General features: G+C 49.0%; 2 protein-coding genes across 4 annotated transcripts; both read left to right on the top strand.

Annotated features, from left to right (window-relative positions):
* Positions 1 to 1,276: 1,276 nt before the first annotated feature.
* Positions 1,277 to 9,488, top strand: LOC131184216 (G patch domain-containing protein 4). 3 transcript variants are annotated; one of them, XM_058155288.1, is made up of 8 exons: positions 1,277 to 1,397; positions 2,716 to 2,909; positions 6,587 to 6,660; positions 7,425 to 7,517; positions 8,224 to 8,328; positions 8,415 to 8,509; positions 8,604 to 8,654; positions 9,044 to 9,488. In XM_058155288.1, exons 2-8 carry the CDS (start codon positions 2,795 to 2,797, stop codon positions 9,300 to 9,302), a joined length of 792 nt encoding a protein of 263 aa, XP_058011271.1. In that variant the 5' UTR covers positions 1,277 to 1,397; positions 2,716 to 2,794; the 3' UTR covers positions 9,303 to 9,488. The 3 variants fall into 3 exon arrangements, with proteins under 3 accessions (XP_058011271.1, XP_058011273.1, XP_058011272.1); XM_058155290.1 differs by lacking the exon at positions 1,277 to 1,397 and adding an exon at positions 1,427 to 1,771; XM_058155289.1 differs by lacking the exon at positions 1,277 to 1,397 and adding an exon at positions 1,427 to 1,790.
* A 5,583-nt stretch (positions 9,489 to 15,071) lies between these two features.
* Positions 15,072 to 26,971, top strand: GOT2 (glutamic-oxaloacetic transaminase 2). Its single transcript, XM_058155223.1, has 10 exons — positions 15,072 to 15,230; positions 15,741 to 15,897; positions 17,418 to 17,546; positions 18,607 to 18,666; positions 18,764 to 18,925; positions 19,223 to 19,327; positions 21,839 to 21,989; positions 22,917 to 23,082; positions 23,536 to 23,686; positions 24,890 to 26,971. Exons 1-10 carry the CDS (start codon positions 15,160 to 15,162, stop codon positions 25,010 to 25,012), a joined length of 1,275 nt encoding a protein of 424 aa, XP_058011206.1. The 5' UTR covers positions 15,072 to 15,159; the 3' UTR covers positions 25,013 to 26,971.
* The last annotated feature ends 732 nt before the right edge of the window (positions 26,972 to 27,703 follow it).

The following is a 27,703-nucleotide window of genomic DNA, read 5'->3' as shown; positions in this document are numbered from 1 at the left end:
ATGGGGTGGGAATGGAGATTTTGCAATATTCTTTCCTCAGGAATGGGGTGGGAATGGGGATTTTGCAATATTCTTTCCCCAGGAGTGGGGTGGGAATGGAGATTTTGCAATATTCTTTCCCCAGGAATGGGGTGGGAATGGAGATTTTGCAATATTCTTTCCTCAGGAATGGGGTGGGAATGGGGATTTTGCAATATTCTTTCCCCAGGAGTGGGGTGGGAATGGGGATTTTGCAATATTCTTTCCCCAGGAATGGGGTGGGAATGGAGATTTTGCAATATTCTTTCCTCAGGAATGGGGTGGGAATGGGATTTTGCAATATTCTTTCCCCAGGAGTGGGGTGGAATGGGATTTTGCAATATTCTTTCCCCAGGAATGGGGTGGGAATGGAGATTTTGCAATATTCTTTCCTCAGGAATGGGGTGGAATGGGATTTTGCAATATTCTTTCCCCAGGAGTGGGGTGGAATGGGGATTTTGCAATATTCTTTCCCCAGGAATGGGGTGGGAATGGAGATTTTGCAATATTCTTTCCTCAGGAATGGGGTGGGAATGGGGATTTTGCAATATTCTTTCCCCAGGAGTGGGGTGGGAATGGGGATTTTGCAATATTCTTTCCCCAGGAATGGGGTGGGAATGGAGATTTTGCAATATTCTTTCCTCAGGAATGGGGTGGGAATGGGGATTTTGCAATATTCTTTCCCCAGGAGTGGGGTGGGAATGGAGATTTTGCAATATTCTTTCCTCAGGAGTGGGGTGGGAATGGGGATTTTGCAGTCTCCTTCCCCTGCCACGCCCACAGAACCGGTAGGAGAAGGATTTGAATTCCGCCCTTGTCCCAAAGGGGCTTTTTTTCCCAAGAGGCGGCTGGACTTTCTGGGTTTTCTTTGAAGAAAAGCCGAAGAAGCTTCTTGGCTGAGAAGACACCGAGGCCGGCGCCCAGGAGGAAAGGCGCTGCTTCTAAAGACCGCGCGGAGCCGAGCGGGGCTTCCTCCCGCGCAGCCTCCCGGCAACCGAGGCGAGCGCTTCCCGCGGCTCTAACCCCGCCGGCCTTCAGGGGCCGCCCGCGGCTTCGCCTCTTTCCGCAACGACCCTCCACACCTGCAGGGGCGCTGTTCGGGACATCAGGCGTCCGCGATTCCCACCAGCCAATCCGAAGCCTTATTTCCTCTTGCGTCAATCCAACGGGCGGGCTTATTTCGGGCGTGCTGAAGATTCCGGGGATGGACCAATGAGGATGATTTCTTTCGGGCTTATCGCGCCTTCTAGTCCTTCCAGCCAATCCGAAGACTCGCTTCCGGCAGCGTCCCTGTGACGTTCCAGTCAGAAGGCGGCCCCGGAAGCCCCTTCCCGGAAGCCCCGGGCTCAGGGAGAGACCACGCGGGCGGGCGGTCGAAGGTGAGCCGCGAGAGCCGCCTTTGGGCTCCGGGACAGGCTGGGGCAGGCAGGGACTCCGACTCCCATCCGCCGCCACAGGCCGCTTGCTGGCTGGGAAGGATGGTTGCCCGGCATCCATGGCAGGACGCGCGCCTGGTTTCCCGGGCAGGGTCGGAGGTGGATCCCGGGTGGCTGCACGGAGCGGAATCGGCGGCCTCGGATCAGGGGAAGTCAATGAAAACGAGGCCTGAAGTGGCGCCTTCTGGGCAGAGCCGCCTCGGCGCCCCAACGCGGGGGCTGCTTTAGTGTAGCCGCTGAGCCGGAAACCGGGAGGGGAAAATCGGGGCGTTAAGAATAAATATTCCGGCTGCCGGAAGTTCAGCAAAAAAATAACGGTGGGATACCTGGAAGATGGTAACTTTAGGGAGCCTGCGGGCTCGTTCTTGCCATTTGCTTTGCTGGGGAACTGAGCAATAGGCAAAACGCAGATCTTTTCCTCCGAGATTTGTACAGGACAACTTTTCTTGACACCAGTGTTGGAAGAAATATCCATCTGGGTTCAGTTCCAAGTGGGGACAAAGACACTGGAAACATGGAGGCTGCTTGGAAAGATGGTTTAATGGTGGCCAGGATCACATGGCTTGAGATCCTGAACAGAAAAGGGGCCGAGATCCTGTGTGCTCCCTGGTTTTATGCTTTTTCTGAGCTTTGAACTTTCTGGGGCACAGGAAGAGTATCCTGATTGGTTGTCAGACTCCCAGGGGGTGGGAGTCTTAGCTAACATTGTAGGTTGTCCCTCAAGCTTGCCTGAGCCTTGCTGGCTGATGTAATCTTCCCAGGTGCCATGTGGTGAGATGGGTAGAGGCTAATCCTATCATGTCCTGAGGACCATGTCTTAATCCCATCACCCTGGAGCTGAAGGTCTTCTGTGTTGTAGATAAGATGTCTTTTGTCTTTCTGGGGCTATTAACAAAGGTGGGGGCCGCTTTCCAAGAGCATGTTTCTCCTTTTCTCATCCAGGAAGGTATAATATTCTGCTTTTTAAAATATTTCCTAGAATATTTCATTCTTCTAGGAGGGGGGTGGGTGCTAAATTCCTACACCAGGAAGCATCATCCTTCCTGGCTTCTACACGAGGGAAGGATATGCTGTATTTTATAATTGTGCACATTGACTTAAATCAAAGCCCAATCCCTGGTGTTGCTGTTACATTCTTGGAATGAAGAGACTGGATGATGTTTAGGCCTCCTGGTTTAAGATCCCATCATATCTGGCTGCATATTACAACTCTACAGCTTGAGTGCTTCTTCCTCACCGGATGTGTTTCTCTTTTTAACAGCTGGTGATCATGGAGGCAGAATAAGGATGGATCTGCTTTAGAACTAGGGATTTTCATTGGGTGCTTATCCAGCTCAGTCATGAGTGATTTGCTCAAAGAGGAGAAGAAGAAAAAGAAGAAGATGGCAGTGATGACAACAAGCAAAGGACTGGAATTTGCAAAGAAGCAGTTGAAGAAGCATGGATGGAAAAAAGGTGCAGGGCTTCACCTGTTTTAAGTTTGCCTCTCCGCAAACTTAGACAAATAAATAAACAAAGTAGAGCAGAAACTTTGTTTATTTTCTTTATTAATCATATGTATATAGCTGCCCGTCACACCAGGAGCCGGGATAGCTCAGGCTGTTAAGAAGCCTGTTATTAGAACACAGTAGCCTGCAATTACTGCAGGTTCAAGCCCGGCCCAAGGTTGACTCAGCCTTCCATCCTTTATAAGGTAGGTAAAATGAGGACCCAGATTGTTGGGGGGGCAATAAGTTGACTTTGTAAAAAAATATACAAATAGAATGAGACTATTGCCTTATACACTGTAAGCCGCCCTGAGTCTTCGGAGAAGGGCGGGATATAAATGTAAACAAATAGACAAACAAACCAAAAGCAACTCTGGGCAACACCCAACAAATGGGTCACTTGGTGCTGAAATGCACTTGGCTCATTTAGCACCAAGACGCTTCCGGATTGAAAGGATTAGCCGGGAACATCACCGTTGCCCAGGAAACACCCAATTGGGGGGCTCCTTTCATGTCTCCATTTATGAGCCCACCAAAGTGGTACCTATTAAAGGTAAAAGTTTCCCCTGCCCAGTTGTTTACAACTCTAGGCAGGGCTGCTTACCTCCATTTTTAGCCTGGGGAGCCAACAGTGACACTTTCTGTAGTCATGAATATAAGCTGAGGCGCACAGAATGCTGTTACCTTCCCACTGAAGTGGTACCTATTTATGTACTTGCATTTGCGTACTTTCAAATGGTTAGGTGAGCAAATGACGGAAGCTCACCATGTCACACAGTAACACTTGGGGCTTGAATATGATTGTCAACTCAGCATTTTAACCACATGAGCCATTATTTATTTAGCATATGGCATATCATACATGGACTAGCAATATATATTAACATTTAACCTAGGTTAGTAAACACCATAAAATATAAATGTTAAAAAGATCTATTTTCAAATACCTATGTCTAGGCCATCTAACCATTGAAGCGCAGCATCATTTCTATTAAAAAATCAGATACTGGACTGGTAGATGCCCTCAGCTCTCAGCCAGTCATGATGTGATCTACAGTTTGAAGCAGTCAGACTGAGGGGAGGATACCAGGCCCCATTTATACTAAGCCCGGAAGATGCCATGTGAGATGTGAATCCTATTCAGGGTTGTCCATTGTTGATGTGGTAGTTCAAAGCCCGGCACCTTTTTTATGGGGTCATTTATATGTCTTCCTGTGTCTGGGTGTTTGGTGACTCATTTGGCTTTCCATTGGGAATTGATGTTGAAGTTGCTGGGCAGATATTGTGCAAGGGCCAGTGGGGGCTTTCTGGATTAGAGTCTTCTGGATGATAAATTAGGAAGGTAGGAGTGGGTTGTTCATAATTTTTCTGTATTCTCTTCCTAGTCCATCTTGCCTTTGTAAAGCTGGAAGTACTATATGGTTCAGAACACGAAGCCAGCAAGTTGGAGTGGTTTTAATATATCTGCTTATAATCCTTAACTTATTAGTATAGCAGCTGTTAAGCTGTACTGGGGCACAGTATTCTGTCGCGGAGTAGACCAGCCCAAGTGCCTATGACCTGAGGGTGGCAGTTGAAGCTCCCCATTTAGTTCCACATAGTTTCCAAAGTATAGTACGTCTTGATTTTTGCTGCCGTATTCTCTAGGTGTATCTTATAGGACAGAGGTCTCCAACCTTGGTCCCTTTAAGACTTGTGGACTTCAACTCCCAGAGTCCCTCAGCCAGCTGGTTGAGGGACTCTGGGAGTTGAAGTCCACAAGTCTTAAAGGGACCAAGGTTGGAGAGTCCTGTTATAGGAGAGAGTCTGGTCCAGTGTTATTCCAAGGTTCTTTGGATGGCGATTATAGGGGAGTAAGTTGTGTAAGTAGACCTTTGGGGCTCCATATGCTAGTTTGTTGTTAAAGTGGCAACATGTAGTTACTGTTTTGCCAGTGCTTGGAGTGAGCCTCCAGTCAGTGAAAAGTTTTCCCAAGATTTTGGAATCCTTGGAGCTCTGCCACCTCCATGTTTTTCTTGTACTTCTATGGCCAAATCATAATCGTATCCACATTTGCATCCCCTTGTCACTGGCATGTCAGATATATGTAAGTTGAATGAATAATGTAGGTGCCTTACAGAGCCTGGTGGGAGGCCATTGTTTAATCTTTTTACCTTACTTACATTGTCCCCATTGTTAACTGAAAGGACCAGTCACTCAGCAAATTATTAATTAGTTGATAGAGATTTTTGAAGGGGATAATATGGCACAGTTTGTATAAAAACTTGTCCTTCCAAACTGTTATATGCTGCAATTAGGTCTACAAATAGGCCATGGTTTTGAGACCTTGTGCGCCTTTGTACTTCCTCAACAAATAAGTAAAACCACATTTAAAACTACAGTTATAAAAATCACATATTAAGCTATATTTATAAAAATATAAAAATTACATTAACCAAAAATACATTTAAAAAAGATACAAACCCTAGTGAAGAGGGAATAAAAATAGCCAGCTCAGCAATAGAGTCATCTAAGCACGTCTCTTAAGACAGTAATAAACCAAATGGAATTAGTAGTTGTTTACATGTTCGTGAACTTTAAAGACAAAATTGGAATTTGAAAAAAGTTTCTAAGTTCTGTGTTCCTTGTGGAGTGTCTCTAAATTTAACTTGAGTGTTATACTTTTTCATGGTTTATGGAAATTGGGCCAGATTTGCCATATAATATGGCAAAGCCTGATACAAATGTAATAGTTAAGTAAATAAGGATTTAAGGATAAATTAAATGATTTTCTGGATTACTGCTTTCCATATAATTTACTCCTGCAAATCTTGCTGAATTGGGATGGCCCAAAGCCACGGGAAAGTGCCAGGAACCTACTGTCTGTTGTGGCATATCAGGTGCAAATTTCTGGATTTTCATTCATTAAATACGGTTCAGACAAACCCCCCTTTTTGGACCTAAGGATTAACTGTTCCAGTCATCCAATCTGCCTGATATTGATCATCCTAGCTAGGATAATTCTGATGCAAATAATGAAGAGACTGGACTGGAACTCTGAAACAACCCAGGCATTATTAAAGTGGATTTATGAAGACGTATCTTGATTGATTGTAGCAAAGCATTTGACCGTTTGTTCTGAATAACAAGTCTCTTAAGTGTGGATTGGATGACGTGATACTGGTATACCTTAATTTATGACCATTCATTTAATGACCCTTCAAAGTTACATTGGTGCTGAAAAAATTGGCTTCGTATCTATCCTCACACTTCCTACCACTGCAGGGGTCATTTGATCAAAATGCAGGCACTTGGCAACTGCCGTGTAATTATGAAGGGACTGCCATTTGTGACCTTCCCAGCTAGCTTCCAGCAAGCAACATCAGTGGGGGAAGCTGGTTTCACTTAGCAACCTATGATCCACTTCATAATTGCAGCAAAAAATATATATCATAGAATCAGGCACAATTCGCCTCACATAGCTATGGAAATGCCCGTCCAATTATGGTCGAAAGTCGAGGACCACTGTCAGTTGTAGGTCTAGCTCAGAAATCGTACTCCAAGTTGGTTCTTTGAAGGAGGAGCTGCCGTTTTGTCCTTAGGTTAACTTCAATGTGTTGTTTCTTAATGAAAAGGAGGAAGGAATGTTTTTTTCTTTTCTTTTAGGTAAAGGACTTGGGAAAGAAGAAAACGGGATTGCTGAAGCCCTAAAAGTCAAAATAAAATGCAACACAGCTGGGGTAAGGAAGGGTCAGACTTCGAGCGGTGTGTGTGGGGCGGTTTCCTCTGCCTAGAGAGGCAACGAAACCGCCTTCGCCTCTTTTGAGCAAAGCCGACCTTTTGCCCTATGGTAGCACTCGGCTCACTGAGTCTGTTCCTAAGCACGTTCTTGCCTGCCAGGATTGCCCAAATAAGCCCAGTCCAGTCTTGAGGATCACTAGTTTCATCTTCTGGAGTTGTAAAATGCTTCTGCACTTGCCTACCGGGCCATAGTCCAGATTTTATGTAAAGTCTGCAGAGAATTCCCCTTAGCATGGAACTCTTGGTTAGATGGGGGTTGGGGACAAACTGGAGGCCCATTTGAGAATCTGGTGGGTGGTGGACAGTTACTTTATTGTTTTAAGGTTCCTTCCGAGCAAGGGACGTTGTTTTTTTTTTTAGCTATCTAAAATATCTTTTAGCTTTTAGCTTCTACACATGTCCACCACATATGGTAATATGAACCAGGTATGTGATGACATTTCCAACATTTTTCAGATTTATTCTTAAACATTCTAGCAATTCTTGTCGGGGGTAGGTGCCATCTATAAAACATCTTATACAAATTCTCTTTGTATGCGGTAGACATTGTCATTTTATAGTTTTGCGTCCAGAGTTTTTGCCACAGAGTTTTTGCCAAAGGCTCTAAATCAATCCCATGTCCATCCCAAGGGATGTTCTTAATGACTTGGGAGCATTTGAAGCTTGCAGCCCAGATCTGTGACCCTGCCTCCTCCTCACCCAGGTGGGACATGACTCAGCTGAGGAGTTCACCTACCACTGGTGGGACCATCTATTCAACTCGTCTGCTGCCAACATTACAGTAGAAGCTGAGCAGGTAAGGGGGCACCGCCTGGGCTTGACATAGTGGCAACTTTGGTTTGGCCGTTTGCTACTGAAGCTGTAGATCTTAAGCCATGGAGTGATCCTGTGTCAGCAAGGCAGATGCTAATTTGAGAGAGGGATCAGCATCCAAAGCACCCATGAACTTATCTATTAATGTTTTCTTTGCTGCCCATCTCCCCTACAAAGTGACTCTGGGCTGCTTACAGTTATGAAACAAGTAAAACTAGTTAAAGATTAAGGCAGCACAATGTTCAAATATTAAGAACTGCAATAAAACCAAACTAAGAGAGCAAAGGGGTGGACGGGACGGGGATGAGGTCTTCTTAGCCTGTTAGCCACCTCCAGCGATGAATGTCCCCCTCGGGGCCCAGGTAAAGGTCAGTAAGATCAACATGAAGTCAGATACGTTGTGATTGCAGCACACAGAAACCCATGCATGGACTACAAGCTTTGATGGTTGAGTGAAAATGGATTTATTGAGTTCAGCATAACAGCAATTGAACACAGCTGTCCCGTTTGTTGACCTGTGTGTACAGGTTGTTTTCTGTGCAGCAAGTCAATGTGTGTACAAAAATCCTTGGGGTTTCCACCAGTATCATCTTTGCAGGTAAATGACCTCCAGCCCTTTTCACAAGTGACAGGACGTGGAAGGCTTGTTTGGGTGTGGCCACCCCTCTGAACCTCCATTCCTCCCCCAGGATGGGGTCCAAGTGAGAAAAGTCTCTGAACGAGAGGAGCCGGTCACAAGGACAAAGCCATGCCGAACCCAGAAGGGGAACATGCTCTACGGCCGCTTTGTGAAGGTAACGGGGGCCGTGGTGGAGCAATGGGAGATCCTCGGGTTGGAGGGCAGAGTGCCAGAGACTCCCCTGATTTACCCTCCTTGCAGGCAGCCACCCTGATATCTGGCACAGAGGAGCCCATGAGCCCCGTGTCCTCCGCAGACCAGGAGGAGGAGAAACTGGACCTCTCCACGGCAAGGAGGTGAGGCTGAGGAGGGGCCTGGAGAAACTCTTGGCTCCTGTCCCAGCCATGCAGATGCTGACCAGATCGGTTCCCCCCTTTCTGTCTTTTGTAGGCTGACCGACCAGGAGCTGTTCCAGGCCTGTGGGGGAAGAACAGTCCACAAGTGAGGAGCAAGCAGGGGAGGGAGGAGGGACCTACACGCAGCCTCCAGGGGAAGACCCAGTGCCAGCTGATGCTGATGCTATGCTGGATGGCTTGTGGTGCAACAAGCAAAGGCAGACCCTCTGAACAGATGGAGCAGGCCTCTGTCCTAGTGACACAGGGTTTGTCAGGGGTGGGTTTTGTCCACTGGGGTTGGCTGTCATGCTGGCCTGGCGACTTCAGGAGCTCCACTGAAGTTCCCTCACAAAAGGGGCAAGAGAGGGCAGCTCAGTCCTCCTGCCCCCGTGGAGATGAGTCTGGCCCCTCCTGTGTTGTTGCCAGGCAGGGCTGGTGGGCTCCGCGCTCTGGCAGCTTGAGTGGCCTCACATCTCCCTTTTGCTGCTTCTCCAGGGGCGCTCGGCATGGCATCACAATGAGGGCAAAGCTCGCCCGGCTGGAAGAGCAGGAAAAGGCTTTCTTGGCTAGCTCTGTCCAGCGGAAGGACGGACCAGGGACGGCCCCCAGTGCCTGCCCTGACCCACAGCGCTCATCGCAAGCCAAGAAACACACAAGAAGCAAAATGGGCTGCTACAGAGAAGAGCCAGGTGGAGGAAGCTGCCTCAAGCCCAAGAAGAAGAGGACGAATAGCAAGAAGCTGAATGGACACTGAATACTAATACATCTACACAGTATTGCTGAACTTCCTTTGAAGGCTTTGAAGTCAGAGGCCTCCTTTGCCTACAGATTTCATGTTCATACTGGGTGGGTGGGTGTGTTTCTCTGACAGCATCTCTTGTTCCCTCAAAGATCGATTGATGTATCAAATTTTGAAAACAATATAAAAAATTTAAATGGAGGCAAGGATAGTTAACATTTGACAGTAAAAGTTTATGCAAAAGCAGGAGGGCTTTGTGGACGCTAGCCAGCCCCACGCAGCAGCTCTTCAGTGACACCCCCCCCCAAGTGAAATGGCAAAGCCATTTATATTCAGAAGGCCAAGGGGGGGGTGCCTCATTGTGGGGAGGGGGGAATATTCCACAGGTTGGGGGCAGGGAAGCCTCCCCCCCCCCCAGTCAGAGTCCTTTGGCTGATGGGTCTGCAACAGGATAAAAGGTAAAAGTCAGCCAGATAAAGAAATAGCTCTTCACCCCCAGCAAGTTGATTCCCTGCATGTGATTGCCCCCCACAGATAAGGCTTTTCTCTCCAGTGGTCCCTCATGGCAGATCTCTTCCTAAAATGGATCCTCCCCCCTCTTGCCCATAATCAATTAGTGCCCTTCTTGCATGGGGTGGGGGAGTGTCTGTATGGAAAGTCAGGCCTCAGGGCTTTGGAGCAAGATCTGCAGCATTCTTCCCTGAGAGGAGGCTGGTCCCAGGGGCCCTCCAAGGCCCCCCAGTAGCTTCCAAGGGACACTTTTCTTGAGGAGGATGCCAGGCGCCCCATTCTAGTCGCAGGGCAGAGCCCCTTGTGTCCATCTCTGCTGCTCCTCCTGTCAGGGTTCTGCAGCCACTGAAAGCAGAACTGTGAGGCAAGTAGATTCCACAAAGAACATGTTATTTATTGAAGACATCATATTGGCTCAGCCGGTGAAAGCCAACTCTTAAAAGTTTTGGCGGTTTTCACCTACTTAAAAGAGCAAACGTCCCCCCTCCCAAGAGTGTCGCTGGTTACTCCTCCAACAGCCACCTGCTGAGATGACCTTGGTTCCCACAGGATAACTCTTGACGGTTAGTCTGTCTATCTACTTCCCCGCTTCCTTCCCCCTCTCAGGGCTCGTGGCAACTATGAGGCAGCAAAAGATGGCTTCAGCCAGGTAAGGTTACCCCCTTGTCTCTGCCTTTCAGGGGAAACTAAGGGCAGAACAGAACAGGAAAGGAAAGGAAACAAAACAGTCGGACAAGGAGCAAAGGTCACCAGTAAAATGTTTCTGTGGCAGATGGGGTCCTTTGGGAAAAGTTTGCAGAAGATTCAGCTTCCCAAATTATCTTCCATCCCCTCCCCTTTGGCCTCCGCCCCTCCGTTTGCTTTGGGGTGGGACATGCTGGCCCCCCTTACAAATTCTCCCAAGCTGCTCTGGTGGAATTTAGCCTAGAAACTGTTGTGTCTGCTGCAGCTCCCCCCCCCCCGTCCCCCCCCCCAGCCAGGCCTCCTGGCTGAGAGTGACTCAGAGAGTGAGGGGGAAGAGCCAACAGGGCTTCCCTCTGCGGGACCTTCCTCTCTGGCTCTGCTCCAGGTCCCAGAGGCAGGCCAGGTGGAGGAGGAGGAGCTGACACGGCCTCTTTCTCCCGACCCCTCCTCCTCCCTGGCAGAGCTCCAAGAGCCAGCTGAGGAGAATCAATCATGGCTAGATGCAAGGCAGCGACGCCGAGTGAAGCGTGCGCAGCAAAAGGAAGGAAGGGGCCAGCCCACGGAGTGCTGAGTCACGGAGCCACACCCCACAGGGTATAAAAAGGGGTGGAGCTGCCATTGAGCTTCGTGACGGACAAAAACAGACTTGAGAGCTTTGGCTGTGCTATTTTGTGATTAAGACTTTGGCTTATGTTTATTTCTGAACTACTATTACGCTGGTCTGAGGAGAACTTGGCAGGCAATCGCAGGTTCGTTGCCAGAACTGTTATCTGTCGTCGGAGTAAATTGCTGGCAACGATAGTCAGCTCACGTGTCTTTTTGATTGTGGTTGTGAACAGAAACTGGCTACTTTGGGGAGCCCCAAGGCTCTCTGCAGACTGCTTGGGGGTGGGGGGGGAGACAGGGAGAGGGCTCATTTAACACTCAGCATAGCCCCAACAGTTGGACACAAGCGGAATCTGGGTGGCTTCTTATGGATGAAACTGCTTGTGCATCGCCAGCAGCAGCAGAACTGATCTGAAATCCCCCCACAGGCTGCTCTAAAAAGGTGGCAGGAATTCTGCAAAGCACCCCTATTACTCACATGCAGAGGGCTCCTCATAGCAGCCCCCCCCCCAGCGTTTCTGCACACCTTGCCCCGTCTGCTGCCCGGTTGGATCTGACTGAGGGAGGAGGAGATATGGCTGAGGAAGGCCTGGGCCGGGCACCACCAAGCCGATACTTGACCTGCAAACTCAAATCAATGGGGGACGTCTGAGTTGTAAAACAACTCAGCCCTTTTTTAAAAATCCTGGATTATAGCTCACCACATGACTGACTGGGCATGCAGAATTAATTAAATCTCCCCAATCCGATTAAATGGGACTAAGAGTTCAGTATTGATGTTGTTCATGCCTGCTTGGCCATGAATCCCACTGATCTGGACAGGCTCAGGCAGGCTTGTACCATGTTTTTTAGAAAACCCAAAATAGTCCTTCCCCCCACTGACAGGACAGAGTCCTGCAAATTATCCTACATTGCATTCCTGAAGTGAGCTTAGCTCTCATTTAGTTTTTTGTTCTGCTCCATCTACATTTTGGAGTAAGGATCTCTGGCAGATTTGCCCCTCAGTGCCCAGCCTGCCATCCTCACCTGGCATCTGTCACTAACCCGGAACTTCCTTTTTCCCTCACTTCAGATGGCTTAGCCTGCACCTTCTACTTTGTGCTACTGTGGCTTCTCAGATTTGACCGGCTCTGGCAGATCTTCACAATGACAAGTGCTGCCTTTGCTTTGGGGTCTCATGGGACGCTGAGGTTGGCTGGCCCTCAGAGCGAGACCCATAGCCCAGAGGCGAAGTCCTTGCACCATTTGGCTTTTCCAGAAGGTAGCCTAACCACAAATAAATAGGAAAACTGGCCCACAGCCAAGCCTGTCTCCAGCCCAATTTCCAAATCTTTGTAGCAATTATTAGGAAAAATGTGAGGGGCTGCAGCTTAGAATACAATTTGGAAAGGGACACATCTGTCCACATAAAAAAAACCACTGGCCAGGATGTGGTTGCCAGCATCCATTGCCAAAACAACTGGACAGACTTGCTCTGGTGGCCACCAAGAAGGAGACTGCATTTTTTCACCTGGTTCTTTTGTGACTAAACTATTTCCTTATCAAGTATTTTCTTCAGTGCTGCTCCAGCAGAGCTGTTAAGAAGCTGAGAGGTATTCAAAATAGCAATAATGCTTCCGGTTTCCCTCCCAGCCATTCTGAAGTCGTAACACCAGAATGGCTGGGAGATATATGTGTGTGTGTGTGTGTGTGATTTTATTAAAATATTTAAAAACAAAGATACAAACTATTATAGTGTAGGGAGGATAAAAGGAAAAAAAATCAAGAGCTAAAAGCAAGCAGGAAAGAAGATACAATAAAGTAGCATCAGATATCCTCTAGAGCAGTTATAAATTTACCTTTTTTTCTAAAAGTCTCTAGATATTCACAGTCATCCAGGTCATGTTTGTCTCAGAGATGCTTTTTCAGGAGGCAACTGGACTTCCTTGTTCCATATTTTTTTTGTTTGCATAATTTATTTTGATTTCTATTTGTCTTACTATTAGCACCGATACCTGTCATTGTAAAAGCTAACTTTTTTGAGAAATAAACAAGGGTAGACTTGAAAGAAGAGCCAGAAAGCTGTTCCTGCAGAACCAGCTTACTCAGGATTCACATCCCGATGGCCCTTTTCTCCCTCAGTTCACAAACTTCACCTAGGGACTAGGGATGTTCAGGGTCACCATCTCCAAGCAGAATTCATTGATCCAACTCATTGGTGTTGGAGAAACTGCTAATGGTTTCCATCTGCCATCCTTTTCTATGAAATCAATTCAATAGATGCCAGTGAATGCTGTTTTTCTCTATATTTTGGAACAGGTCCATTTGAAGTGAGGTTACCCCAAAGTTTTGGCTTTCTGGAAATTACTGAAACTAAAGAGACCTTGTGGAAACCTTGTGGTGATGCAAGTTACTTAGAACAGAGAACTGCATTTTGATTCTAGAATTATGTAATTCTACCCTAATTCTTTCCTGTTTTATGTGAAGTCCTTGGGAGAGATCATTTCTTGGCACCATCATGTCTAGGACCAAAGCTAAGACTTGTTGGAAGAAATGTCCATCTGGGTGCAGTTCCAAGTGGGGATAAAGACAGTGGAAACATGGAGGCTGCTTGGAAAGATGGTTTAATGGTGGTCAGGATCACATGGCTTGAGTTCCTGAACAGAAAAGGGAAGGGAAGTTGTGTGAGCCCTGGCTTTATGCTTTCTCTGAGATTTGAATTTCCTGGGGCACAAGAAGAGTATCCTGATTGGTTGTCAGACTCCCAGGGGGTGGGGGTCTTAGCTAGCCTTGCTGGCTGATGTAATCTTCCCAGGTGCTGTGTGGTGAGTTTCTGTTGCTAGATGTGTCCTATTGTGTTGCAGATGATGGTCCCATTGACAAAGGTGGGGAGAATGAGTTTCTGCCTCAGACCCATTGACAAAGGTGTGGGGAGGCAGGAAACTGCATTCTTCTCATCCAGGGAAATATATTCTGCCTTTAATATTTTCTAAAATATTTCATTCTTCTAGGAGGGGTGGGTGGGTGCTAACTTCCTACAGACTGTAATTGAATCAACAGGCTTCCAAATTCACAGCTCTTCTGTCTTGCTGAGATTCAATCTCAAGTCTATTTTTCCCCACCCAGTAGGAGCTGGGTCCAGCCTCCAGACACCCATCCAGAAATTCTTCCCAAAGTAGAGATGCATTCCTTGATATCAAAGGATTGATGAATCCTCATCTCGGGTTGGCAGATGTCAAGCATGGTGGCACTCCACACTGGAGAGCCTGAGGAGCCCACCTCTCTCCCCAGCCACCTAGTAGAATCCCCTACTCAGCCAGGAGGTCCACCACAGGGCACTGCTCCCCAATCCCAACCTTCACGGATGGTCCGGACTCCAGAAGGACACCGTGATCAAAAAGATCCAAGGCTGGTGGATCAGGAAGATGATCCTCTGGTGGTGCCATTCAAGTTTATCAACAAAGGCCGACAACGTAGTTTGGTTTCCATCTGGAAAAGGTCCAGTATTCTTTGTTTTGGTTTTTTTAACAAAAAAGTTTTATTAAATATACAATTTAAAAACATGAGACATGGTGCGACTTGTCTGGTACATACTTTTCCAACACTTTTTCTTTCGTGTAGACTACAATATAACGTCATGCTTATTCCATGTATACTTTTTGTACATTCAATCACACTCCAGTTACATACATATTCCCTTCCTATCTATTCAAATCCTGTTTACTCCTTTCTAATATTTCTTATAGTATTTCATTTATTTCCCCCCCCTAGAGAATCCTTCCTAGAGCAGGCAGCCAGCCTTCCTTCCTTCCTTCCTTGCTTGCTTGCTTTGGGCCTCAGGCGGCCACGCGGGCTCTCTTTGATCCCGGCGGCCCAGGCCCGCCGTTGCCCTTAGCAACCCCAGGTGAGACGAAATTCGGCGCCACCAGCAAAGCGCGACGGCAGCTCAATGAACGGCGCATGCGCGGGACGTCGAGTAGCGCCTTGAAAGGACCCGGTGATTGCGAGACTTCCGTCCGAGGAGATTAAGCCCCGCCCCTTCCGACTCCGGGAAGCAGCAGGTTCGCAGGATCCTTTCGCCCGCTCCGCTGCCATGGCGCTCCTGTGCTCCGGTGGCCGTTCGCTCCTGCCTCCCCGCGTGGCCGCCCTCGCGGTCCGAGCCAGGTAACGGCGCCGGCACCTGGGAACGCGGCCGAGAGGACCAGGAGAGACGAAGCCGGGCGACCCCTTTTTGTCCTTCGGCGGACCCCGTTGCGGGATCGCGGCGAGGAGGGCGGCCGTGATTGGGCGGCTCGGGGGGGCGGGAGCGCCTGGGCGGCCTCGGATTGGCGGCCTCGCGGGCGGCCTCGGTGCCCTTGGAGCGGAGGCGCGCGGGCGGGGGCAGGGTCGCGGCCTCGACCGACGGGGGGTCCCGCTGCTCCGGCCCAGCCTCGCCCCGCTTCTGCGGCGCCCCATGGCGGCGAGAGTCGGCCTGGTGGCCCGCGCTGTGGCTGGCGGCCGTGAGGGAAGGCGGCGGTCCCCTCCCTGCAAGTCTCTGGGCCGCGCGAGCCTGGAGGGGCCTCGGCCTGCGGGTGGGGGGGAGGCGGCGGCGGCGGCGGCCGTGGGTGGGCGAGGGCGCGGCTTCCCTTGCGAGGGCAGGCCGCCGGGCTGACCTCCCCTTCCTGGACGCCGCAGCTCCTGGTGGGCTCACGTGGAGATGGGCCCCCCCGACCCGATTCTGGGGGTGACGGAGGCCTTCAAGAGGGACGGCAGCGCCAAGAAGATGAACCTGGGAGTGGGCGCCTACCGGGATGACAACGGGAAGCCCCACGTCCTGAACTGCGTCCGCAAAGTAAGCCATGCCCCCGCCTGGGGTCAGTCCTGCGTCGTTAATTGGGCTGCCTGTGGACGGTGTCTGCCTTGGCCCCGTTTCCCAGCCACCCCGGCTGGGTGGGCAATAGTCCGGCCATCGGCCCTGATGGGGCTCCGAGTGAAGTTTCAGGATTTGGGAGCAGCTGGAGCTTCTCTCGAAGTCCCTTCCTTTCTTGCCTTGGGCTCAACGTGGCTGTGCATGATGGGTGGGGGATTATAGTCTTTCCTGGTGGGATCCAATCCAGAGACTCCAGAGTGGCTTCCTCCGTCTTGAGTGGGTCTTTTAGCAGCATGAACTCGTCTCACCTAAGCCTGAAGGAGGAGACCGGAGGAATGGCTTGATTAAATGGACAATCTGCCTATTAAGAAATCCCTGGTCAATCACAAGGTATTATTATACATAAACCAAACATAGAATAAAATTTTCCCTTCCAATCCAAATAACCACATCCAAAGCTTTTCGTCTCCCAACCCCCTCCCCATTACATAAAATAACTTTCTAATTATTCAAAGGCAATCTGATATTTCTTAATCTGATATCTGTTTTGTAGATAATCAATCCATTTTTTCCATTCAATTAAATATCTTTCCTGCGTATTGTCTTTTAAAAACGCTGAGATTTTAGCTATCTCAGCCAAATTAATAACTTTCAGTATCCATTCTTCTATTGTAGGTATCTCTTCTTTCTTCCAGTATTGTCCAATCAACAGTCTTGCTGCTGTTATTAAGTTCAGAATCAATTTAGTCTCAATCCCTGTACAATCCGTTATAATTCCCAAAAGGAAAAATTGTGGCAGGAACTTTATCTTCTTCTTCAGTACATTTTGAATAATCCGGGAAGCCGGGTGGGGGAGGGAGGGGGGTGTTTTGTTTTGTTTTTTGGGAGGGAGGGGGAAAAAGGGGGGGAAAATGTTTTTGTTTTTTTAAAACTCTTTCAATAAAAAAAAAAAAAGAAATCCCTGAAGCAGCACCAGGGGTTTGGTGTTTGCAGTAGTCAAAATGAAAATGTAAAGTAAGTGAGAGAACTATCAGTGGGATGCAGGCTTGGCCTTACATAAGGGATGGTTCAGCTTTTCTGAGGGATCTTGCTCTCTCAGAAAAGATTAACAAGATTAACAAATATTAACAAGACAGTTCAGAGAACAAATGTGGAGATGTAAGAAGGGGGCAGGACAACCTGAATTTAGGTGTTTGCCTTTTCTGCACTGAAAATGTCAGGAAAGTAACCACAGGTAGGTATTGGCCACTTGAAGGCAAGCCTAGCCAAGGGAATGAGTAATGACTAGCAAAATGCACCTGAGCTAGAAAAGTTGTTACTGCTCGAGCTCTCAATTATTTGACTAATTCTTTACACCGTATTCATAATCCTACAAACTCCCTTCTCCTCCCTGTTGAAACCCCGCTTTATTTAGAATAGTAATCTAGGAACAGTATTGGGTGAATATTTCCAATTTACAGGTGGGAGAAATCGACAGTAAATTGAATGTCTTTATGGTCTAGGCAGAAGCCCAGATAGCTGCTAAGAAGATGGACAAGGAATATTTGCCCATATCTGGGCTAGCAGACTTCAACAAGGCATCAGCTGAACTGGCTTTGGGAGAAACAAATGAGGTTATACAGAGTGGCCGGGTAAGGAGCCAAATGAAATATTTCTCAAGTGCATTCAGACAGAGGTTCCTGTATCAGAAGCTGTCTTTGCTGTGCAAGATTTGGATCGTTTGTGGATGAAGAGTTGACTTCTGTAGAGGCTTTAGCTGAGCCTTTGAAATCAGTTACCCCCAATTGCTCTGTTGGAAAAGGTGAAAGTAACTGTATAACCCCATGGTGAAAATGCATCTAATTCTGAAAACACTTGGAGGTTCTGGGTCCCAGAGAGGCAGCGTTTCAGCAGGTGAACCATCTCCTTTCATCCCATTTGTTGGAATAGGTAATATGTGGGACATGTAAATGTGGTTTTGTCTCAAAATGCTGAAACTCCACATTTTCTTTGTGTTTGGCTTGGATGTGCCACCACGGATCAATCCTACAGTTTAATGTGATCTCTTGATCTCTCCTCAAAACATGCTCACAGGGACTGTTTCCAGAAGAATATATACTGTGGCTATCCCAAAGAGACATAGTTAATTTAATCACATAATGTGCAGGAAGTAGAATTAGCCCTAAATAAACAACCTCTTCCTTAGGTTAGCTGTATCTGGGAACCCAACTTGGAGATTAGCTAACCTTTAGCTCTCCCAAGGTCAAAAATGGGACCTTTGGAGCTGCTTGTATCTTAATTCCCCACTGAAACCTTGCAATCCCACCCATTGCACAAATTAAATAATTCCAGGGAAGGGGCTGTCTGGCCTCAAACTTCGTTGTGAGTAGCTTCGCTCTGCTCAGTTGATGCTCTCTAGTATCACAAAAGCAGTTGGAAATTGCAATGGTTCTTTTCAGTTGGTTGAGCATGACTATCCTCACAGCAGAGGTATATAACCTGTGGCCCTGTGGATTTTTTTGAAACTTCCCTTCTCCAAATTTGTAACTGTTAGCTCTGGGGGAAGGTGGATTTTGGGCTCCAATTTCCTGCTTCTTTAAGGTTTTCGGCTGCAAAATATGAGAGCAGCTCAATATTTGCTAAACTACAACAATCTCTCTCTTTCCTTGTTGGTATCTGGATTTCTCATGTGCCTCCTCTGCATCCTTTCAGTATGTTACCGTGCAGACAATTTCTGGAACTGGATCTTTAAGGGTTGGTGCCAACTTCTTGGTGAGTGCTCATTTAAAATCTTTACATGTAGAGAATAGGGCTCATTGAGCCATCTACCAGCTCCAACTCAGCTGCCTCCCCCTTTCTTCCCATTTAGCAACGATTCTTCAGCTCCAGCCGTGACGTGTTCCTCCCCAAGCCTTCCTGGGGGAATCACACCCCCATTTTCAGAGATGCCGGAATGCAGCTACAAAGCTATCGTTACTATGATCCCAAAACGTGCGGCTTTGACTTCACTGGAGCTTTGGAAGACATTTCTGTAAGTTTACACTTATGGGTAGATAACGGTGGGAGGATCACATGTGCGGAAAGATGTAGCCCAGGAAACACCCGTGAGAGGCAAGGCTGATTGAAGCTGAAGTCCTGTAGCCACTTTAAAAAAATCCAAGGTGGTGTGTGGAAGGTTCATTCCGTAGGCAGGGGCTCTTTTATCTCATGCATGGAACTGCAACTATGAGAAGAGGGGTTTGCCATGTTTTGTGATGCGGGAAATGACTTCTTATTTAAGGGGATTGTGATACGTGCCTTATCCCTGCATCCTCTTTTTTTTTAAAAGAAAATTCCAGAAAAGAGCATTATTCTATTCCATGCCTGCGCTCACAACCCCACTGGAGTGGACCCTCGTCCAGAGCAATGGAAGGAGCTGGCGGTAGCAGTGAAGGTGAGTGCTGGGCCCAGGCAGGGGTCTCCCTTCAGCCCTTGCGGGGTTTGGCTGTGCTCGTGGGACGTCCTTTGGGGCCTGTAGGGTGCAGGGAAAATGGATGTTTCATTTGATTTTAATTACGTTGGGATTTGTTTTTTTTTTTAAAGATATGTAGTTGGCATATCTGTGAAAATGCAGTAGCCGCTCTCATTGACTGGCGGGTCACACTCAAGCGAAGGGCAGGGCATCTTGATTTTTACTTTACAATTTTATTTTATTTTTGTACCTAAAAATCAGATTTTCTTTTACATTTATATCTATTTTTCATATTGTTCTTAATATTTTATTTTACAAGGGGAAGTTTTTTCAAAGTACAACTTTAAAAGAGTGCTTTGAACTTGAGACAAGGTTTGCAGCTCATGCTGGTAACAAAATTACTTTTGAGAGGGGATCAGATGGTTATTTGGGTTTTTTTTTTCTATCTTATCCAGCAAACATTTGCCTTTTTTGAATTATTAGAGTATGAAGTATGAAACATAATCCTTTCCCCCTTCAGGAAGAGGCCTTTCAGTGGCTGAAGGAGGACAGAGGGGGCTGGGTGGGTGGAGAAGGGTGGTGGTAGTTGAAAAGCCTGTGGGATGGGAGCATCCTGGACCCACATGGGACTCACTTGTGGTCCACTGAAGGTAGAAGGGAAGCTGTTGGGGGAAAACAAGCTGTCTTGTTCAATATATGGTGCTTTCAGAAGTGGCTCACCAGGCTAATGCAGCCTGTTATTAACACACAGCTGCCTGCAGTTACAATTACTGCAGGCTGGAGTCCCACCAGGCCCAAGGTTGACTCAGCCTTCCATCCTTTATAAGGTAGGTAAAATGAGGACCCAGATTGTTGGGGGGGGCAATAAGTTGACTTTGTATATAAATATACAAATAGGATGAGACTATTGCCTTACACACTATAAGCCGCCCTGAGTCTTCGGAGAAGGGCGGAATATAAATTCAAAAAAAAATTTTTTTTCAAGGACCTCTGATCGGAGAACTCCCAACCAGTTGGTTGCAGTGCTGAATAGCTGAGCCAGTCCCGGTGGGCCTCCTAGGCCGAGGGAAAGGGCACAGGTGGGACTGGAGCCAAGGCCTCTCTGTAGTCACTGATCCTGACCAACTCCCTGATTTTCAGTGGAGCTACAGAAATGGTGGGAGTAAAGAGGCACCTAGAGGAGTAACGCAGACACCCAGATACGAATGTGGTGGAGTCCAAATACTTACCTGTCTTTGGACCTCTGTGGTGTGTGTTCCTCTCGGGTTTGGAGGAAAATGACTGAAAAACGATAGGGAATCAGCTGCAGATTGTCTGGATCCCTTTCGATCAGGATTCAGACCAGGCTTCTTGGTCTCGTCGGGACTTCTCAGCGATGTTTGAGAACGGTGATGGTCTCGGTGTCCTGGAAAGCTGGAGATGGAGTAGTTCTGCTCCTGCCTCCTTCCAGGGAGTTGTTTGGGGAAGTCAAGCACCTGGGGCTGGGGGGGCGGGGGGATTGTAAGGCTTAGTCCCCTCCCTTCACTGTTTAGCCTCTCCTGGGAGAGGTCATCAATCAGCTACTCTGTCTCTACTCTGGTCCCGGTTGCTGTGGAGGTGCCGAGCTTGTAGCTGGAAGGTGTGAAGAAATGAATGGGAAGAAACAAGCTCGGAGTAAACCTGTGAGAAGCAGAGCTGTTGTGGTGGGATTTGGAAAGAGGGAGATCTTGCTGAAGCCGCAGGTGGAAGCTGTGTCTAGCGGTGGCTGGTGTGCCAGTGGCAGCCGTAGGGACTGCCTACTCCAAAAGGAGTCGGCAAGAGACGGGCTGCTAGGGGGTGCTGCCCATGTGACACGGGGATGGGGGAAAGCCTCAGCTTTCAGGAGAATCTCACCCTGGAGATAGGTTTCCTTCCATCTTCTGGAAATAGCAATAGCACTTAGACTTCTATGTGCTTCACAGCACTCTCTGAGTTTCAGCGTATTGCCCCCAACCATCTGGCGCCTCGTTTTCCCAACCTCGAAACGATGGAAGGCCAACCTTGAGCCAGTCAGGATCAAACTCCTGGCAGTGAGCTCAATTAGCCTGCAATACTGCATTCTAACCACTGCGCCACCACGGAACCTTGCTTTGATACTGTGGATGTAGATGGAGGGGGCCATCTTTTGTTCATGATGATAATCGTTATTATGTAATTTATTATTTTACACACCAGCCAGTTATTTATTCTGCTAATTCGTAAAGCTAATGAAACCATGAGGACATGGCATGGCAATGCTCTAATGACTTTCAGCCTTCCTGCGTTTTTGGATTTTTTTCAGTATTGAATTGCATGCATAGGATGCTTGTGTGTTACACATTTCAGGGCTTTGGGGGTCTGGGCTTTTTTGTTTTTTTGGCAGAGGGTGGTTTGGATGAACACCTCAGGTGGCTTCTTGAGCTACCCATTGTACAAATGGAGGGCCAGCAGCTGGGTGTTTTGCTTCAGCGGCCACCCTTGGAAACTCTTTTCCAGAAAAGGAACCTCTTCACCTTCTTTGACATGGCCTATCAGGGTTTTGCCAGCGGGGACATAAACCGAGATTCATGGGCCGTCCGTCACTTCATTGAGCAAGGCATTAACATTGTACTCTCCCAGTCATACGCCAAGAACATGGGCCTCTACGGTAAGCCTTGACTCTTCCTCCCCAGGACCGCAAGGAAAGGCTAGAAAGGCGAGTTTCTGGGGTGTCCCCAGGAGAAATGGGGATGCCGTGACTGAGGGAAGGGGGGGTTCACTTGGGTTGCTCCCAGAAACCATGGCTAGCCAGAGCCTGCTTGCTGCACACAAAAAGGGTGCAGGGGCTTTGTGTCTGTCTACTGGGCGGTTCATGCCATCGGGGGCCCAATTCCGGGTACAGTAGCCCCCAGTCAAGAGCCTACATTGGGGTCTCCACCTGCTAAATTGAGCCGCTCCCAGGAGCGCACAATAAATGCCTCCAACACTAACCAAACTGGCTGGGTTTCTACAGCACGGTAGATGCTGCCCCCACCCCAAAATAGGGGATGCAGCTAACCGAAGTTCCCCCCTCTCCCTTGTGGCTGGCCTGGCACCAGCAGCTGTCACTGGGGGAAAAGATGGGCAAGACTTTCACCTGGCAGGGCCTGCTTCCGCCTTGGCTGCAGTGGCCAAGCCTCTGGGCAGGGCATGCAGGGGAGGTGCGCCTGTGAGCCCACACCTCCTAGCTGCCCTGTCCTCCAACCGCCTCCTTGCAAGGAGGTTTAGCTCCATGTGTGTAACAGGCCCGGACAGGGAGTTGGACTTCTGTGCTGCTCTACACACACCAGCAGCCCACCTGCTCTTTGGGGTGTGTGTGGGGAGAGAGAAAAGGAAGGGTTTGGAGCTCTCCTGTGGCTGTGACAGGGTTGAACCCTCCATCTTGAAGAAATGAATCCCAGGATGATGGTCTTCAGGACAGGACTAGGCCAGGGGTTGCTCCAGCCAACAGGGCCGGGGAAGGAGGCAAGAGGGGCTGCAAGGGAGTGTGTGTGCCTGGGTGGTGGTGTTGGAGTAGTGAGGAGGGGTCCACACTCAACTTGGCTTCTGTCTCTAGGGGAGCGTGTGGGAGCCTTCACTGTCATTTGCAAGGACTCCGAGGAAGCCAAGAGAGTGGAGTCCCAGCTCAAGATCCTGATCCGCCCCATGTATTCCAACCCCCCCATCAATGGGGCTCGGATAGCTTCCATTATTCTAAACAGCCCTGATCTGCGAAAGGAATGGTAAGGGTCCTGGGAGGCAGAGCAGCAGCCGGATCCTCTTCTGTGCTTTAGCTTTGGAGCCAGAAGCCTTTGGGTAGGTGGGCCTCGGGTGAGATCCTGTCTGGACCGAATGCTGCTCTGCCCAAAGCGCTTCGGTGCGGCATCATGTTGGGCTGGGCTGCTCCTGGCATAGCTGCAGAGGTTTTGAAGGGAGTGCCAGGATGGGCCAGTGGTGGGGGATGACCTTGTCAAGTGACATAAGGTGCCTTCTGAATCTCCTTCGCCCTGGGAAAGGGGAGCAGTCCGACTCTGAATGGAGGGCCAAGTAGTCTGCCCTTAACGGAAATGCCTCTGCTTGCTTCTCCCTCTGGATTCTGAGATGGGGGTCATGGAGAGCAGAACTGGGAGGGCCCGGGTGTTAGTAGTGGATCTGCTCTCCCTGCTGCTGAGCACCCTTTCTGCTTCTCTGGGCAGGCTAGCAGAGGTGAAGGGAATGGCCGATCGCATTATCGGCATGCGCACCCAGCTGGTGGCCAATCTGAAGAAGGAAGGTTCTTCTCATAACTGGCAGCACATCACGGATCAGATCGGCATGTTCTGCTTCACGGGACTGAAGCCGGAACAGGTAAGAAGGGGGGCTGGGCTGCCTCGACCCTAGTTGGGCTCTGTTCACCTCTTGCCCCCTTTATTTAGCAGCCCGACCCTGGGAAGCTTGCCTCCCCTGCTTTAAGGGGGATCCTTATTTTCATCTCTACTCAGCCCCAGGTGCTTTGATGAAGGGGCTACAATGGGGATCTTAGATTTGTAAATTAAGAGGCCAACCTTCCTTCCTTCCTTGATTCATTCATATCCTGCCTTTATTACTTTCACATGTATAACTCAAAGCGGCAAACATTTCCAACACACACCCTATTTTCTTCACAACAGCCCTATGAGGTGGGTTGGGCTGAGAAAGAGTGACTAACCCAAAGTCAAGTCAGTAAACATTCATGCCTCTAAGGCTGGACTAAAACTCACCGTCTCTTGACGATAGGCTCAACATCACCCAGTTGGCTTTCATAGCTAAAGTGGGACTAGAATTCACAGCCTCCAGATTTTTGGATCAGCACCTTAAGCACTACAGCAAACTTGCTCTGTATTGCTCTAGAGTCTAGAGTCTTTTTTTAAAAAGTATTAAAAGAAGAGGTGTGTACTGTCCTCTCTGGTTTTCAAGACCTGATCAAGTACAGGCTGAGGTGTGTTTGTGTTTGTATGTGTATGTAGTTCAAGCCTACAAAATAATGACACCCCTGTTTGTGTTTTTCACAGTTGAAACAACTGTGCAGGTTGCCTGTCGGCTTCTGAGCCAGGTTCAGATCTGTCAGTTTGTGTGGAGGGCAGTGAAATCCCTGAGAACTTTGTGTCTGGTCTGCTGGCCAGAGAGGCTCCAGAGGAGAGACCCCAACCCCCTTCCCGGTCATGGTCTTGCGATGCTCCTTGAACTTGTTGGAAGTGCCCTCAATCTTGGTCGTTGGGAATCACCTGGGCTCTTAGTTTCTTTGTGTTGTTTTGAAATAACTTTTCTGCTGCAGTGTAGCATATAAATTAGTGAAAAATTAAAATAGTGAATGTAGCTGGTGATGCCCAGAAAACCGCAGGATAAGGGAGGGATTTCCCCTCCCATGTTGGTGCTGCCTTTGCTGCAGCGAAGAAGGAAGCAGTTCGGGTATGTGTGTGTGTGTCTCCGCTGCTTGGCCGGCCAGCCAGGCTCCTCGGGAGACCCAGTGGCTGGACTTTCAGGGTGGGCCTTGGGTAGGCCTCCCCCTGAACTGAACCTTCTGTTTTCCAGGTGGAGCGGTTAACCAAAGAATTCTCCGTCTACATGACCAAGGATGGTCGCATCTCCGTTGCAGGCCTCACCTCGGGCAACGTGGCTTACCTGGCTCACGCCATCCACCAGGTGTCCAAGTGAACAGGGAGGATTTTTCCAGATGGCTTCGTACTCTGGCTAGGCTGGGGGGAGAGTAGGAGGAGCAGCAGCGCATAGCACAAGCATTTCCCTCGCTTTTCATCATCCGTCACTTGGCTGTGTGTCGTGTGTCCCCCCCCCCAAACTTCATCACTTGAGGTGACTTCCGGTCCTGTGTGCAAACACTCCGGCATCCTCTGAGCTGGCCTAGGAGACTCTCGGCCGCTTTGCGAGGGTAGCCTTCCCCAGGACTACGGCTCCCATGAATAGCCAGCCTAATTTCAAGTGCGCCCTGTTCAGTCTGCCTGCTTGGAGCGGATATCCTTCTCCCAAACTCTGTGCCCAGAGATTCAACACAAGGCGCTCAAGGAAAAGTGACTTGCTTTCTTGCTAGAAACAGTTCTCGTCGTTCCTATGACAGGAATATAAGGCACCCCCACCTCCATTTTCCAATAGAAAGCAGTTAGCACAGTATTTTAAACTATTCACTGATGTGACCCAGGCCCAAGTAGGTAGGAAACTCAGTCAGTGAAAAAAGCAAACTTTATTTGAACACCTGAGAATTACTTCATTCTCAACGTAGTTCAACTAAATTAAATCAGATTCCTCCCAAAACAAATTCCTCAGTCATATCACAAATCTTGGTCCAATTAGGCAAACTGCCAAAGGCCTTTCTTGGCAAACTTTCAGAAGACACGGATACAAAAATAAATGCAAGAAGACGAAGCTACCTACATTGTTTTCCGCCAAACACCGCTGCTGGTCTTTTAAGCCTTATGGGATGGGCCAATCATCTCTTGGCCCTACTCCCGAGTCATCCTCTCTGCTTGAGCTGCTCATGCCTTCTGGCACCTCTTCTCATGCGTGCATAAGGAACAGGCTCCTCCTCTTCCTCTGCCTCACTACTGTCAGTCTTCAGAGGCTCCAGAGTCTGCACATCCCTCCCTGATGGCCCTGGCCCCACCTCAGCCTCCGATGCAGAGCCCTCATCCGGGCCTTCTCCAGCCTCATCACTGTCCAACTCTGTTGCTAGGTCCACAGGCTGCTGGCGGACCACAACAACTGACAGGGTTGATTCTGACTAACCATAACACATTAAATTGCCTTTTCTTTCTTTTGAGAAACCCTCGTATGTCTCTGTCCAGGATGGGATGCTTGTGTGGAAAGTCTTCCTCCTGGGGTAAAGCTTTGCAAAGTTGGCATATGCTGTGGCTCTTAAAAAAGACAACTTGTCCGTGTTGGTTTTTCTCAGCTGCTCATCTCACCAAGGAAATATTTTTAGTGCTGCTTCAGTTCCGGTAGAGATAGTTACTCTGAGGTATTTGGCAGAACGTCCACAGAAATGGAACATCACGTCTATCAAGTAGGACAGAAGTTGCAAAACTGACCCCCAAATATTCGCACTGCAACCCCTCCTTTATGTTACGAACACTTGTATGATGGAGCCCTGAATCTTCTGGTGTGTCTCCCCCCATCTGAAAGCAGAGGGCAGGAGAAAGCAGCCATCAGCTTCTCAACCAATGAGCTTTACTAGCTGCGCACCCGTCCAGTGCCAGGTTGATGTCGGGGTGCTCTGCCTCCCCAACTGCACCGTCTGATTGTCCCTTCAGAACCCCAAGTGGGGAGAAGCATTCTGGGAAACGGGGAGACCTGCACAGCTGCAGCCATCAAATGCCTCCCGTGGTCCATCCATCCTATGACGCCTCTTCTCGAATCAGTGGAACAGCAAAGCCATCAAAAGAGACACGTGGTAGTTGTGTGGCTTCTGAGAAAACTGTCTTTCCCACTTGGGAAGCCAAGCACAGGCGCCTCTTCCAGCCTGGCAGGTTCCCCCCCCCCCGAGAGGTGGTGGGCAACCTGCCTCTTGTGCAGCTGCTGGGCTTCAGCCAGCCCTCCATGAAGCCGCCAGTCTCTGCCTTCCTTCTCTCCTCCCCCCCTTTAATAAAGCTGCTGTACATCAGACACCATGGTCTGGGATTCTTTAGGGTTTCCCTTGGTTGCTCACTTGGGACCCCACTACACAGGGACAGAGATTGTGGGGGTTGGTAGTGAAGCGACATCCATCTTGACACCACGAAAGAAGATGTGGGCACTGCTGGGCCTTGGCTCCACCAGGGAGGGCTGTGAAATGCCTTGGGCAGCATGTGAGCTGGCCTTTGGCCTCAGTTCCCTGGCCTTTGGGCATCCTTCAGCTGAATCGCCCATTCCCTGCAGAAAGCAACTGGGCCAGGCGCCTCCTGAAGGGCCATGTGCCTGGCCTGCTTTAAAGGGGACCTGACCAGTGCGCTTTGTGTCCCTCCCTTGCTCTGAAGCCCTCTTGGAGTTACAGGGCTTCCGGCTTTAATAAGCTGGCAGGAATAGCCAACATCCTAGAACTGTTATGGTGAAACTGGCACGCTTGCCACAGGTGGCATGTGTAGTCATATCAGTGGGCACATGAGCACTCTGGCCAGCTGATTTTTGGGTCTCTTGGGCCCACAGAAGTAGGGAAAAAGGCTGTTTCCTGCCTCTGGTGGGGGGGGAGGCCCGTTTTTCTCTCACCTGGCTTCAGAGCCTCTCTAGGAGTCTGGGGAGGGCGAAAACGGCCTTCCCCATACCCCACTTCCAGAGGCCGACTTCTGGTGGGACCGGAAGGCCTGTTTTTTGCTGTCCCCAAGCCTCCAGGGCAGAGGTGAAATGCTCCCAGTTTGGTCC

This window comes from Ahaetulla prasina, chromosome 12 (genome assembly GCF_028640845.1).
Source record: "Ahaetulla prasina isolate Xishuangbanna chromosome 12, ASM2864084v1, whole genome shotgun sequence".
NCBI classification, from domain to species: Eukaryota; Metazoa; Chordata; class Lepidosauria; order Squamata; family Colubridae; genus Ahaetulla; species Ahaetulla prasina.
Note: the sequence above shows the minus strand (reverse complement) of the source record. Positions and strands in the feature narration are given on the sequence as shown.